This window comes from Myotis brandtii, unplaced genomic scaffold (genome assembly GCF_000412655.1).
Source record: "Myotis brandtii unplaced genomic scaffold, ASM41265v1 scaffold548, whole genome shotgun sequence".
NCBI lineage: Eukaryota > Metazoa > Chordata > Mammalia > Chiroptera > Vespertilionidae > Myotis > Myotis brandtii.
This window is the reverse complement of record NW_005370031.1, coordinates 2715868-2731126: the sequence shown is the minus strand read 5'-3', so window position 1 is coordinate 2731126 and position 15259 is coordinate 2715868. Positions and strand designations below refer to the sequence as shown.

General features: G+C 38.5%; 1 protein-coding gene across 1 annotated transcript in view; it reads left to right on the top strand.

The window, feature by feature from the left end:
• Window positions 1-390: 390 nt before the first annotated feature.
• The window catches only part of LOC102261716 (transcription factor SPT20 homolog), a 34722-nt gene continuing 19853 nt past the window's right edge, over window positions 391-15259 (top strand). Inside the window, exons 1-2 of the mRNA XM_005878162.1 lie at window positions 391-2283; window positions 2473-2949. Coding sequence (XP_005878224.1) covers window positions 391-2283; window positions 2473-2949 — 2370 coding nt within the window. The remainder of the gene's footprint in view (window positions 2284-2472; window positions 2950-15259) is intronic.

The following is a 15259-nucleotide window of genomic DNA, read 5'->3' as shown; positions in this document are numbered from 1 at the left end:
AATCAACTCGCCAATAGGCAGGGCAGGAATCAGAACAGGAAGTGCCCATGACCGAGCGGGGAGGAAGGTACGCATGCGTACAGAAGTCGGTGCGACTTGAGCATCCCACATGGACTTCCGGCTGAGATAAGGTCAACGGACGCGAGGCGAGGCCCAGTGCAGAGACCAGAGCCTGTGCAGATAAAGGTATTTTCAGAAACTAGCAATAATTTGGTGTAGTGCTCCCCTGGGGATAGGTATCTTGGGGTCCATATTGACCTTAGATGGGTGGCCCACTGCGCAGTCGCGGTATTTGCCAAACGGTGCATCAGTGTTAAAGATGGATTATTCACTCTGTGCAACAGCGCACTTACGTTTTCTCTTCTTTTAGGGCCCCCGCTGTATGTCACAATGCAAAGAGCTTTAGAAAAGGCTATGGACCATGCGGATCATGTCATTGAAAGCGCCCAACAGAGACCTCCTCGGAGGAAATCCTCATCCACTAGGGGGAAATCTCTGCATGAAAAGCTGTATGACATGTATGTTGAGGAGTGCGGGAAGGAGCCCGAAGGTACGGAGGAATTAACGCGCAATGTGAACTTGCTGGAGAAGCTTGTTCAGAGGGAGTCCTTGCCCCGTTTAGTGGTCAACCTATACCCAGGCGAGGAGGGATATTCGCTGATGATCAAGGGAGAAAATGAACTCTATTCAGAGACCATTAGACTGCCCTATGAGGAAAGGGACTTTCTTGAATACTTGGATGCAGAGGAACTGCCTCCTATTTTGGTGGATGCCCTGGAAAACTCGCAAGCTAACATTTTTCAGAGCGGGTGTGTCATCACAGAAGTGCGGGACTATAGACAGTCCACTAACGCGGACCACAGTCGTTACCAAAGCAGGCATGTTCTCTTACGCCCGACGATGCAGACATTAGTTTCTGATGTACACGCCATAACCAGCAATAACCAGACATGGACCCAGGAAGACAGACTTTCACTTGAGAGCCAGCTGATCTTAGCTACAGCTGAGCCCCTGTGCCTTGATCCTTCTGTATCAGTAGCCTGCATTGAAAACAAGCTGCTCTATAACAAGCAAAAGATGAACACTCCCCCGATGAGAAGGAATTTCAAGAGGTATTCTACAGCCTCCCTGAATTGGCAGCAGAAGCTGTCTTATAGTTCACCCCCTCCTGAGCTAAGGGCATGGGATTTTCACAAAAAAAGGAAAGAAAGGCAAGCAGGTCAGCAGGATGACCTCAAATTTCCCAAAGCAGGAAGTTGTGTAGATATGTGGAAACAGCAACCCTGTGACTTGGAGGTCCCTTCTGAAGTGGATGTGGACAAATATGCTAAAGAGGAGAGGTCTGTCGCATACGATGATGCACAACCAACAGTCTGGCCAGCCCTGGAGACACAAGAGGATTCTCTATTTGGATGTGAAGCTGGCGATCCATTCCAGACAACAAAGCTGACCGTCATGCAGTCTCTGAATGATCCATTTATCTCTGGAAAGAGAAATTCACGTAAAAAAGCCAGACATAGGAGATGGAGACAGATGTCTCACCACCTCTCCTCCACAGATGACCAACCCAGTAGTTCCAGGCCTGGGTCACAGACTGGTGCTGGGAAAGCAGCCAGGCAGTCTGAGGAATTGGTGCAGAATTGGGTGGCACAGAGCTCCAGTGGCTCCGCAAGTCTCAGCCAGCTTTCTCCAGGGAGAGCAGCAGAACAGCCTCAGGCCGTGTTAATTCAGTCTCCAGTTCAGGGCCAGGGAGGCCAACACACACCTCCAGCCATCCGTCTTCCCTGCAGCTCAGGAAATAGCTCCTGGGACAACAGTTTTACTCCACAGCAGGCAAGCAGCTTTTGTAAATCTCCATCTCATGCCTCTGCTTCAGAGCCACCAAGTCTTCCCAAGAAATCTTCTGTGAAAGGGAACCAAGCTTGCATACTTCCTGCAGCCACCGTGTCTACTGCCAGCACATCACCAAGGACCCCGGCCAGCCAGGTCAAGGCCACCTCTGCTCATCCCAAGATCACCAAAGTGGTGAGCCCTGCTCATGCATCCCAGACAGTGGTGAGAGGTTCTACGCCCCTGAAGGGCTTTACTGCTGGGACCAAGACTCCTGTTGCCATCAAGCCCAGAATCCTGTGCTCAGGAGGCCAGCGGCTAGCACCTATACAGCCTGCTTTACCAAAGCCTCCTTCACAAGGCATTAAAATTATTTTTAAAAATGCTCCAGATCTCACACCCATAGCTGTAGTCCAGCTCCCAGGTTCAGTCATTTTGAACACCCAGATGCAGGCCCAGCAGCAGCCCCAGCAGCAACCAGAGCAGCAGCCCCAGCAGCAGCCACAGCAGCAACCACAGCAGCCACAGCAGCAACCCCAGCAGCAGCCACAGCAGCAATCCCAGCAGCAGCCACAGCAGCCACAGCGATTCTATCAGTTAATTCCACAACAACGTCAGCAACCTCTACATCATTTTCAACAGCCAGTGGCAAAGGGTTCAAGTACAAAAGGTTCAACCCGTCAAAGAATGATCTTACCTGCTCCTCAAGCTGCTATCATTAACCTCAATGAAGTAGGAAGTCTTCTGCAGCCCCAGATGGCCCTGTTGTCTCAGCCTAGCTCTACCCAGATCATACCTGGGCAAAGCCCTCCCCAACAGACGCTTCTGTTCCCTGCTGCCTTCCAGCAGCTGCCACAGGCCCAGACGGTACAGTTGAGAATTGTGCAGATCCCAGTGACTGTGCCAACCACAGAAGCCCCAAACAGCTCAGCTACATCCACATCCACCCACATCCACCAAGCTGCTATCATTAACCTCAATGAAGTAGGAAGTCTTCTGCAGCCCCAGATGGCCCTGTTGTCTCAGCCTAGCTCTACCCAGATCATACCTGGGCAAAGCCCTCCCCAACAGACGCTTCTGTTCCCTGCTGCCTTCCAGCAGCTGCCACAGGCCCAGACGGTACAGTTGAGAATTGTGCAGATCCCAGTGACTGTGCCAACCACAGAAGCCCCAAACAGCTCAGCTACATCCACATCCACATCCACATCCACATCCACATCCACATCCACATCGTGGCCAGCAGAAAGCAAGCCAGACAAAAGGTAAAATGAATAGAGGCCCACATAGCAAGTCCAGGTCCTGAATCTTGCATTATTTTTCTCTTTAAAAACATCAAAACATCAAAAGAGCATTGAATCAAAGGGTTTCTTATTTTTACTACATTTTTATCTGTAATGTCTCAGTATTTTACATTTCTAGGTGTGCAAACTGTACAGAAGCACAACCCTATGGTTTTTAAGTAAATACAGGGGAAAAATTTAATGGGGGAAGAAAAGAATGGACTATGAATGAAATGAAAATCCTAGCTCTGCAATTTACTAATCTTATGCCTATTTTATAATGTCTCTGATTTCCTTGTCTGTAACATGTGAATAGAAATATGTACTTATAAAGTTTATCGTCAAGGTTAATGTAAACAATATATACTAAATATTAATTTTAAATTATATTTAAATTAATTTTAATTATTAAAACAGTAAATATTTGAAGGAAATAAACCTAAGTATTTAAGCTGAAAATAACCTATAGTAATAACATTAGTGCAAATAATAGTTTTGTTACATTACATAAAAGCAAACCTTAGAATCGATGGAAACTATGCCTTGGAAATTTAATTCTTAGTAAAAAAAAAAGAAAGCACTAGACTTAAAAATAATAAGTAAGGACATTATTTAAATATATATGTATATAAATATTTAGATAGGTCTAGATATATAGACATATTTTAATTCTCTATTAATAAAAAGTAGCCCTTTAACTCTATCTTGATGTCCTGCACAACGTGGTGAATTCTCTGTTTAATAAAACTGGATGCATTAGAAACTTGTAATTCATTCTTCAGTAATTGAGGGATGATTTTAATATATGACTCAATATCATTTGTCAGACAGTATTCTTCAAATGCATTATTCAGGTTGTGCTTATTATTTTACAAACACTTCATAATATAGAAATGCACCTGTTGTCTGCCATTCATCCTGCTCTATTCTGTCTTAATTATTTTGTCCCCATCAGACAGGATAATAATCACAAGAGAGAAAAGGTAAAGGTTTTTTGATTTATAATGGATAAGTGAATGAAAAATGATAAGTTTAGGTGAACTGATGAAACAAATTACAACAGGGAATTGTAGGGGAAAGAATGAGTAATTGGGATATAAAAATACCTTTGTATATATCTGTTAATTAAAAATGATTTCTGTAGCTTCTAAGCAACATATTTTAGGATAGTATTATAAGGTAGGAACTAAAAGTCTAGATCAAATCTCACTCCCCCCAAGAGCGACCAAACTACTGATAGACTGGTCGCTATGATGCGCACTGACCACAACTGGGCAGACACTCAACACAGGAGCTGTCCCCTGGTGGTCAGGGTGCTCCCACAGCCAACCTCCCGTGGTCCCTCCCCCCAGATGGCCAGGTGGTCAATGTGCTCCTACAGCCAACCTCCTGTGTCCAGCCAACCTCCTGCAATCCTTCCCCCTGGCCAGCCAGCCTGAGACAGCCCTGATCGGCCTTGATTGCCAGCCAGGCTGAGGGACCGCACCCATGCACGAATTCATGCACCAGAACTCTAGTATTTTATAAGCAAATATAAATATTTATTTCACTTGACACTATCTGATTTTCTGGAATTTAAGATTGCTTGAAAAGAATGAGTTATCGAAAGCATTTACAATTAATTTTTGTTAAATAGTTGTTTTCTTGGCTTTATTTGATTGTAATGATATTTTCTATTTGAGCTATCCCTGTGGATGACCAGTAAACACCTTTCACTTAATGTGTTCAAATGTCATAGTATTCATCATCTCTCCAAGCTTATAAGAACCTTCACTATTTGGTGGTAGAATAATTCACAAAGTACTAGAGTTAATTATCAAGTAAGTAACTTTCAATAATTTTAAGAAGCAGAAAATCTATCTGCACACCCTTATCATCCCTTCTACTCAAACTTGTGGACTTGGAGGGATTCTTAGAGAAATTTTCAGACTTCCTTGTTTTGTTTATTAGATCCTTTATTCATAATGGCCTGTCACATTTAGATTCAGAAAGCAAACATAGGGAAATCAAATTCTGAGTGAAGTATTTTGTATCAAAGATTCAAGTTTGACAATACTACTTCCCTATCCCTACAGCACTCAGAAACCCTTGAGCATTTCTGTTTAACACGGAGAACAGGCTAGAAATAATACTAGGCATGCCAATTACTCATTTGAAAGTTTTCATTCTTTTTCCACAATTTTTAAAAGCCCCTCTCCCTTATTTTTTATTAAAGTATGCTTGACATACAGGTGGACAGCATAATGACTCGGCATTTCTATTCCTTATGATGCAGTCACCACAAAAGTCTATTCATTATACCTTATCACGATAACATTGCGTATTTTCCCTATGCTGAACATTATATCTCTGTGCTTTTAAAAATAAGTGTAGGTTGGTGCCGCTTATTCTTCTTGACCTTTTTCAGCCATCCCTGCACCGCCTTCCCCTCCAGCAAGCATTCATTTGTTCTCTGTATCTGAGTCTGCTTCTGTTTTATTTGTTCATTTCAAAGTATTTCACAGGGTTATTTGTGGATCAAATATGACAGTAAATATAAAGAAAATAAGAATTGAAAAAATATAGTAGTGTAAGTATACATTTCAAAGTTTTTTTTTATTTTTTTCCAAACATAGATTAGATGACTTTGTAAGCATTTATAAGGATTAGTACTTTTACTGGAATGATTAAAATTTGACTTTTATATAAAACTAAATATATGTAATGTATATTTATGATCTCTAATACTTTGTGTTGAATGTTACAACTGTCTCTTGAAAACATCAAAAGAATGCTAAATGGGAATTATTAGTGTAAAAAACTGGATATATGAAAATAATAGTACTTTTACCAGTATTTAAATATAATTTCTCTTTAGGCAGATACATAACTTAATAATTATTTTATTATAGTTATTTTAATTTAACTAAATAATAGTTAAAATAATACCTATATGTAAGAAGTAAGAAAATGAAATATGGCTTTTTTTGTCTTTGTGGCTTTTAACCAAGAAAATATTACCAAAATAATGATTCAGGTATAGGTCATTCTGATGAACTACAACAGAACAGTCTTCTCTTGCAAAATTCCAAGACCAAACTGAGGAACAAGAAGACAAGTCACTAAGATACTTCTTCTTTATTTCAAATCATCCTGTTTCTTATATTTCTTAGAAGTTTTGAATTTGGTGCATATACTAAATCTATGCAAATAAAACAACGTTCTCCTGTCTCTGTTTATCTGATAATAGTCTGATGGAGTTTTATTATTAGCTCTTTTTTTCCCTCTTTTTAATTTTTTTTCTTTTTTGCTCAATCCCTCCACTTCCCCCACCCACCCATCCCATTTCCCTGTACAGATCTCAGCCTGATCTCTACCTATGAGTCTGTCTCTATTTTGCTTGTAAGATTGGGGTGCTAGGTTTGGGATGACAGGACTTAAAAAAGAAATGTGGTTGGAAAGTAGAGAATTGTTTGCTTAATGAGTAGAGTTTCAGTTTCCCCAAATGAAAAAGTTCTAGTGATTTATTGCACAACAATGTGAACATACCTAATATTACTGAAGTGTATACCTAACAATGGTTTACATGGTAAATCCCATGTTATTATTTTTTACCACAATTAATACTTAAAGCAACAATAATAAAATAGATGTGGCATACAAAATCTTTCATTTTCGGGGCCTTAAGGGCACCTTAGTCACCCATGTGCTTAGAGCAGGATGGTTCAGAACACAACCCTCTGGAGCCAGACTGTCTAATTTCAAAACCTGGCTCTGCCACTTACTCCTTGTGGGACCAGGGGTAAGTCACTTAGCTTCTCCATGCCTCAATTTTTTAATCTGCAAAATGGAGATATTCAGCCCTAACCGGTTTGGCTCAGTGGATAGAGCGTCAGCCTGCAGACTGAAAGGTCCCAGGTTCAATTCCGGGCAAGGGCATGTACCTTGGTTGCGGGCACATCCACAGTGGGAGGTGTGCAGGAGGCAGCTGATTGATGTTTTTCTCTCATTGATGTTTCTAACTCTCTATCCCTCTCCCTTCCTCTCTGTAAAAAGTCAATAAAATATATTTTTTAAAAGTGGAGATATTCAATAGGTCTGTTTTCACATAGTTGTTATGAGATTTAAAGAAGATGATATTTTGCCCTAGCCAGTTTGGCTCAGTGGATAGAGCATCGGCCTGCAGACCAAAGGGTTCCAGGTTCGATTCCGGTCGAGGGCAGATACTTTGATTATAGGCTCCTCCTGGGCCTGGGCCAGGGCCTGTGCAGGAGGCAACCAATTGATGTGTTTCTTTCACATCGATGTTTCTTTCTGTCTTTCCCTTTCCTTAAAAATCAATGGAAAAATATCCTCAGGTGAGGATTAACAAAAAACAAGCAAAACAAAACAAAAAGATGATATTTTAAAGCTATTTAAATATTCCATAAATTCTCCAGAATAACTAAAATGAAGGGGTTTTTCTCACCAAATTTAAAAGATATTCTTTAGATAATGTAACAATACAAGGCTATCTGGCAAAAATGAAATTACTGTGGTGAGCAACAGGGACCACCTGGAAGTGGTGCTAATTCTCCAATGCAAATAAATGAGATCTACATTACCACTGATTTTCAAAATGATGTGGCATCCGTTTTCTGATGCTCTGGGCACAACAAGAAAATGATAGTTTCTAGTATAAGCCCCCAATCTAACAACCCAACAGGAGACACCCCCCTGAATTGCAAATTAAGTTGCCTCACATACACTCCATTCCACAAAGCCTGTTTCAAGCTAGGTGGCTATAGGAGTTTATTTAATAACTGATGATTCCCCCAGGCAAAGAGGGAGAAGGCCAGTGAGCACAGTCCTTCAGAATGGATACCCTTGTAGGCACCAGTCAAAACCAGCAGGACTCAGTCACCCACCTAAAGTGCTTACCAGTAACTATAAAGTGGTTGCCATACCTTGCATTCATTCATTCATTCATTCACAATATTTGAGCATCTATTATAGGATAGATTGTGTCAAAGCTCTAAAGACACAGAAGTAAATGAGACACAATGTCTTTCAAAAGCTCACAGTCTAGTACATAAATATTGGCAAAGTAGAGGAAACTATAGTGTGGCTTCCAAAACAAATTGTAAGCATACAAGTTATGCATTAACCTTTTTAGTTTTTAGACTCTATGGTATTCAATGATAATTTTAAGAAACTTTCCAATTTAGGATTTAAAATGGAAATAGCAACAGACCTCCAGATGTAGTGTTGACATAATATCACTTTTTTTAAATCACTTACTCTCATTTCAGCTTAATAAGCTCTCTTGGCTCTCATCTTTCAATGTTTAATCCAAAGCAATTAAACTGATATGCAAATGCCATTTGCATTGCTTTAAGAGTGACACTTAATACACAATCTCATTATAATAGGCAACTAGAATGTTTGTAGAATGATCGGCTCATTTTTATTTTTAAAATATGTGTTTTCTTGTAATGTCTACTTATAAATAAAATGTACACATACACAGATTTCATTTGATAAATGCCATGTGGATATATTTGTCTTGTATACTGAACACAGTCAATACCATGTGATATTTCTATTTAAAAGCTTGCTATTCTTTTGCTCAGTCTCTACAGAAATAAATATTTTAGCTATTGAATCGCATTAACAAAAATTACAAGGTAGCCCTAGCTGGTTTGGCTCAGTGGATAGAGCATTGGCCTGTGGACTGAAGGGTCCCAGGTTTGATTCCGGTCAGGGGCATGTGCCTGGGTTGCGGGCTCAATCCCCAGTGTGGGGCATGCGGGAGGTGGCCGATCAATGATTCTCTCTCTCATCACTGATGTTTCTATCTCTCTCTCCCTCTCCTTTCCTCTCTGAAATCAATAAAAATATATTTTAAAAAATTATAAGGTGTGTGTGTGTGTGTGTGTGTGTGTGTGTGTGTGTGTATCTGTGTATATTTAAGGCAGTTTGCCATTTAGGATTTAGTTCTAACTGGAAAATTCTAAGGTAATAGTGGAAATGCAAGATATGCTTTATGAGAATAGATTCAATTAGTTAGGCTTGTTTGGTAAATTGGTTGTATTAATGGTCCCAGTTTTTAACTCCTACATCTATTGATGCCCTTTGAAATGTAACCTCCACTCTGAATCCATCCACCATGTAATTTGCTTGGGCCAATGGGATGTGAGAAGTCATTATGCAGAGGCTTGAATTATACTTAGACATCTCTTTTTCCTTTGTTGTCCCACTGCTGTTGACATGAGAACATGCCTGAGGAAGAAAGTCTCATAGAACTAGATTCTAGCCTCCCCACCCCAGTTATTCACCTGAGGTCATCCTAAATCAGTCAACAAGTAGTTGACTTCTACAGAGGAATTCAGCTGTAGTTGGCTAGGTTTAGGAGATAGTATATTTTCCATCTCTGAGAGCCATTATTTTTTTATCTGTTGAGAAAAACATTATGTAGGATGGTGCATATCACTGCCTTAAGATTTAACAGATTTTCTCTTTTGAATGGATTTTCCATTAATCATTATTTACTAATATTCAAACAACCTGAAGCTAGATAGAATACTCTATTAAGCGGAAAGATGTATCAAAATTTGAACATTTCTTCAAAAAGGAAATACATTTCAATTAAAAGCCTTGCCTAGTAGCTCAAAAACTATTTGGTGGACAAACTATTTTTTAAAATATATTTTGTTGATTTTTTACAGAGAGAAAGGGAGAGGGATAGAGAGTTAGAAACATCAATGAGAGAGAAATATTGATCAGCTGCCTCCTGCACACCCCCCACTAGGGATGTGCCCGCAACCAAGGTACACACCCTTGACCAGAATTGAACCTGGGACCCTTTAGTCCGTAGGCCGATGTTCTGTCCACTGAGCCAAACCAGTTAGGGCCAAACTAATATTAATAATACATTTATATTAGTCCCACACATTCACTAAAAACATTTATTAAGAAACTACTATGTATTACATTGTCCAAAGTTCTGTAAAATAAAATAGATAATCTTTAAGACTTTTTTAAAGTGCTTTGCTTGGTAAACTCAACTTTTAAAAAATCCTTAGTTAAACCAAAAACATAAAAATCAGCTTTATAAAAGTTGTGTGACACAAATAATAAATTAAAAAATAATTTCTGTTTATGTACAAAAAGAAAAAAAATATTAAAAAGTGAAATATGTGATCTAGAATTAATCTGGACTTAATTTTATTTAAATTTTGACTCCTATAATTATTTCCTTCCTAATCTATTCCATCTGTGACCCCGGACTTACATGACTAAAAACCATTTAAGAAAATGTAAAACCTTGCAGTTTAGCATGATCCTAAGACAAACAGTTGGCCAATTGAGCAAACTTTGAATTGTTGAAAACCTTATCTCCTGTCAGGAGTGCAAAAGGATTTGGAGTATGGGGCTAAGGTGAGGAAGATGGGCCTAAATCCAAGCTCCACCATTTATTAGTGAACTATGCCATTGGTATTTTAATAGTGATTACACTCATCTATAGATTGCTTTGGGTAGTATGGGCATTTTAATCATGCTAAGTCTACTGATCCATGAACACGGTATATTCTTCCACTTGTTCACTATTGGTGTATAAAAATGCCATCAGTTTCTGGGTGTTAATTTTGTATCCTGCTACATTGCCTAATTGATTTACTAAATCTAGTAGTTTCTTGGTGGAGTTGTCTGACCTTATTTGTTTGACCTTATGTCAGTAATTTAAACTCTTTAACTTATTACTATATACCTGCTTTAAAGTCCAGAGGTGTACTACACTGAATATGACCTTCTGATATTATAATTGTTTATAACTCACAGGCATTTTTTTCTGATTCTACAGCTCCACACAATACTTTCTTACCTATATTAAGAATCTAAGATGTAAAAAGAAGCCCCTCTGCCCCCCAAAAGATAAAGACATTACAAAGAAAGAGAATTACAGGCCAATATCCCTGATGAACATATATGCTAAAGTCCTCAACAAAATATTAGCAAATAGGATCCAGCAATTCATTAAAAAGGTCATACATCATGACCAAGTGGGATTTTTTTCCAGGGATGCAATGCTGGTACAATATTTGCAAATCAATAGATGTGATACATCACATAAACAAACTGAAAGACAAAAATCACATGATCATATCAATACTAGTAGACGCAGAAAAAGCATTCCACAAAATCTAATACCCATTTCTTATTTTAAAAAAAAAAAACTCTCAGCAAAGTGAGAATAGAGGGATCCTACCTCAACATAATAAATACTATATATGACAAACCTACAGCCAACAAGGTATTCAAAGGGCAAAACTAAAACCATTTCCCCTAAGAACATGAAAAAGACAGGGATGTCCACTTTCACCACTCTTATTCAACTTGTCTGATCGCAAGTGCTAGCCACAGCAATCAGACAAGAAGAAAACATAAAAGGGTCATCCAAACTGGAGAGGAGTAAGTAATAATAAGTTAAAGAGTTTAAATTACTGACATAAGGTCAAACAAATAAGGTCAGACAACTCCACCAAGAAACTACTAGATTTAGTAAATCAATTAGGCAATGTAGCAGGATACAAAATTAACACCCAGAAACCGATGGCATTTTTATACACCAATAGTGAACAAGTGGAAGAATATACCATGTTCATGGATCAGTAGACTTAGCATGATTAAAATGCCAATACTACTCAAAGCAATCTATAGATTCAATGTAATCACTATTAAAATACCAATGGCATAGTTCACAGATTGAGAACAAATACTCCAAAAATTTATATGGAACCAAAAAAGACCCCAAGTAGCCGCAGCAATCTTGATAAAGAAGAACAAAGTTGGAGGGATCACAAGAGCAGATATCAAGTTATACTACAAAGCCACTGTACTCAAAACAGCCTGGTACTGGCATAAGAGTAGGCATATAATTCAATGGAACAGAACAGAGACCCCAGAAATTGATGCAAGCAATTACACTCAATTAATATTTGACTAAGGAGGAAAGAGCATACAATGGAGTCAATATATTCTCTTTAAAAAATGGTGTTAGGAAAATTGAATGGATACATGCAAAAAAATGAAACTAGACCACCAACTTACACCATACAGCAATTAGTTTGATATAGTCCCATTTGTTTGTTTTCTCCTTGTTTCTCTTGCTCTAGAACCGTGGTCGGCAAACCGTGGCTCACTAGCCACATGCGGCTCTTTGGCCCCTTCAGTGTGGCTCTTCCACAAAATACTGACTTCTGTGCATGAGCCACGAAGTTTCAATCACACTGTACATGCGCACCCGCATGTGGTATTTTGTGGAAGAGCCACACTGAAGGGGCCAAAGAGCCGCATGTGGCTAGTGAGCCACGGTTTGCCGACCACGGTTCTAGAGCAAGAGAAACAAGGAGAAAACAAACAAATGGGACTATATCAAACTAAAAAGCTTCTGCACAGTAAAGGAAACCATCAACAAAATGAAAAGGGAGCCCACTGTATGGGAGAACATGTTTGACAATGATTCATCTGATAAAGGGTTGAGATCCAAAATATATAAGGAAATCATACAACTTAACCAAAGGAAGACAAGCAATCCAATTAAAAAATGGGCAAAGATCAAATAGAAACTTCTCTAAAGTGGGCATACAGATGGTCAAGAGACATATGAAACGTATGCTCAAAGTCACTGATCACCAGAGAGTTGCAAATTAAAATGACAATGAGGTATCACCTCACACCTGTCAGAATGGCTACCATCAACAAATGACAAGTGCTGGTGAGGATGCGGAGAATAGGGAACCCTAGTAAACTGCTGGTGGGAATTCAGACTGGTGTAAGCATTATGGAAAACAGTATGGAGTTTCCTCAAAAAAATTAAATATGGAACTGCCATTCAACCCTGACATACCACTTCTAGGAATATATCCTAAGAAACCTGAAACACCAATCAGAAAAAATGTATGCACCCCTGTGCTCATAGCAGCTCAATTTACAATAACTAAGATATGGAAGCAGCCCACATGCCCATCAATAGAGAGCACTTTAAGAAGCTGTGGTTTATTTATACTATGGAATACCATGCAGAAGTAAAAGAGAAGGATTTCTTACCCTTTGAGACAGCATGGAGGGACCTGGAAAATATTATGAACAAAATAAACCGATGAACAGGATAGATCCAGAGACATAGAAGCATGAAACCGACTGTGGTCTCTCAGAGGGAAGGCAGGGGAGGCTGGGGAGGTGGGGAAGAGATCAACCAAAAAACTTGTATGCATATATGCATAACCCATGGACATAGACAATAGTGTGGTGAAGGCCTGGGGCAGGTGGTGGAGGCAGGTTAGAAGAGGCCAATGGGGACAAAAGGGAACATATGTAATACTTTCATAAAATAAATTAAAATAAATTAAAAAGCCAAAAGAATTGCAGCCAGTTAGTATAATGGTTTACCTCATACACTTCTTTTTACTTTGATTATAACACTTGAATTTACAAACTAAATTGTTCTGACACCCAGGAAGAAAGAAATAATTACTATTTGGGGATTATAGCTTTATGCCACAATTTGGCTGTAATCATTGGAGCTGTTTTAGCATGATCAAAAAGAAAAATACCTTTTAAACAAAGTATCTGACAAGGCTAAATAAATCACTGGAATACAGATTGCCCTTTAGAATGATATAGACCACTCATTTCATTCTTCCTAGAACACTTCACATTTTGTACCCATTTCTTGGGTTCTTCTCATGGTATTAGATATAAGATATTTACATTATTAAATGCAATTACTGTTGGTTTTCTACATACCAAGTTCTGCATAATCATTCAAGTTATCAGGATGATGATCATCATCACCTATCTTTCAAAGAAATGTAGCACTATAGAGAAATTAGTAGCTTGTGATTTAGAAGCATTAAGATTGGGCACCATTTTATCAGTGTGCTGGTTGCTTTGGCAAGTCTCCTCTGAGCCTCCTTGTCCTTGTGTATTAAAAATGAATAATAGCCTGCCTGGCCAGTGTGGCTCAGTGGTTGAGGGTCAACATGTGAACCAGGAGGTCATGATTCGATTCCTGGTTAGGGCATATACCTGGGTTGTGGGCTCGATCCCCAGTGTGGGGCCTGCAGGAGGCAGCCAATCAATGATTCTCTCATCATTGATATTTCTATCTCTCCCTCTCCCTTCCTCTCTGAAATCAATAGAAATATGTTTTTAAACAATGAATAACAGTGTCTGCCCTAATTCACTGTATGAGGATCACCGTTAAAATGTACATGAAAGTAAATATAGGTGAAAGTTTTTCATAAAAAATAGTTACACGTTACTAATTTTTGTATGAGTTTCACCTATAAAATAGCAATAATAGTCTCTACCTTGTAGGATTTTCTGAGGATTCAATAGGAAAATATATTGAAAACATCATAATGACAGACAGAGCAGCTCAATAAATGATTAATGGTGGCTGAGTAACTTTAAGCATTTAAAATAACAGAAATTTAGAAGTAATTATTTTACACTATATATTTGTTCACATATTATAATCCATAATATAATAAAATATTATACTCCCGTTCATTTGTAGTACATTAAACTGTTGCAAGTGAGAAAGAATAGCAGGGGGAAAATCTGATGTGAAAATAATACGATGAGATTCATCCATTCTTTGATCCTCCCTATTATCTCCAGATGAAAAAAAATCATAAATTATCAGTTGTCTTATATTATTAACTTTCCATTCATTGTTTTCTGGGTATTGGTTTGATGAGTAAACATACCAAGAATATTCTTTGGAGGTCAAAAGATCCTTCATTATAGTTCATATCTGATAATTAGTTCTAAGAGAAGATTATGATCCAGCCTTGATTTATGTGGTCCATAATCATATGTTCATTAACTGATATTTTTAAACTATGAATATAGGATAGAATTCCACAAGATTAACACAGGCTCCTATACTTCCAGTTCCTTTATCATTCCTTCATGGCTTACCTTCTTTAATTAGCTTATATCCCATAAACCCTTGCTGGCTTCGTTTAATTACCTGACATTCTAAATGGTCTAGTCAAGCATTTCAAAAATGCTCTCTTTCTAGCCATGAGTTTTTCACTACGTCTTTTTTTTAAGCTTTCAACTGTCTTTTTTATTTATTATTATTGTCTAAAGTTTTACATATGTCTCCTTTTTCCTCA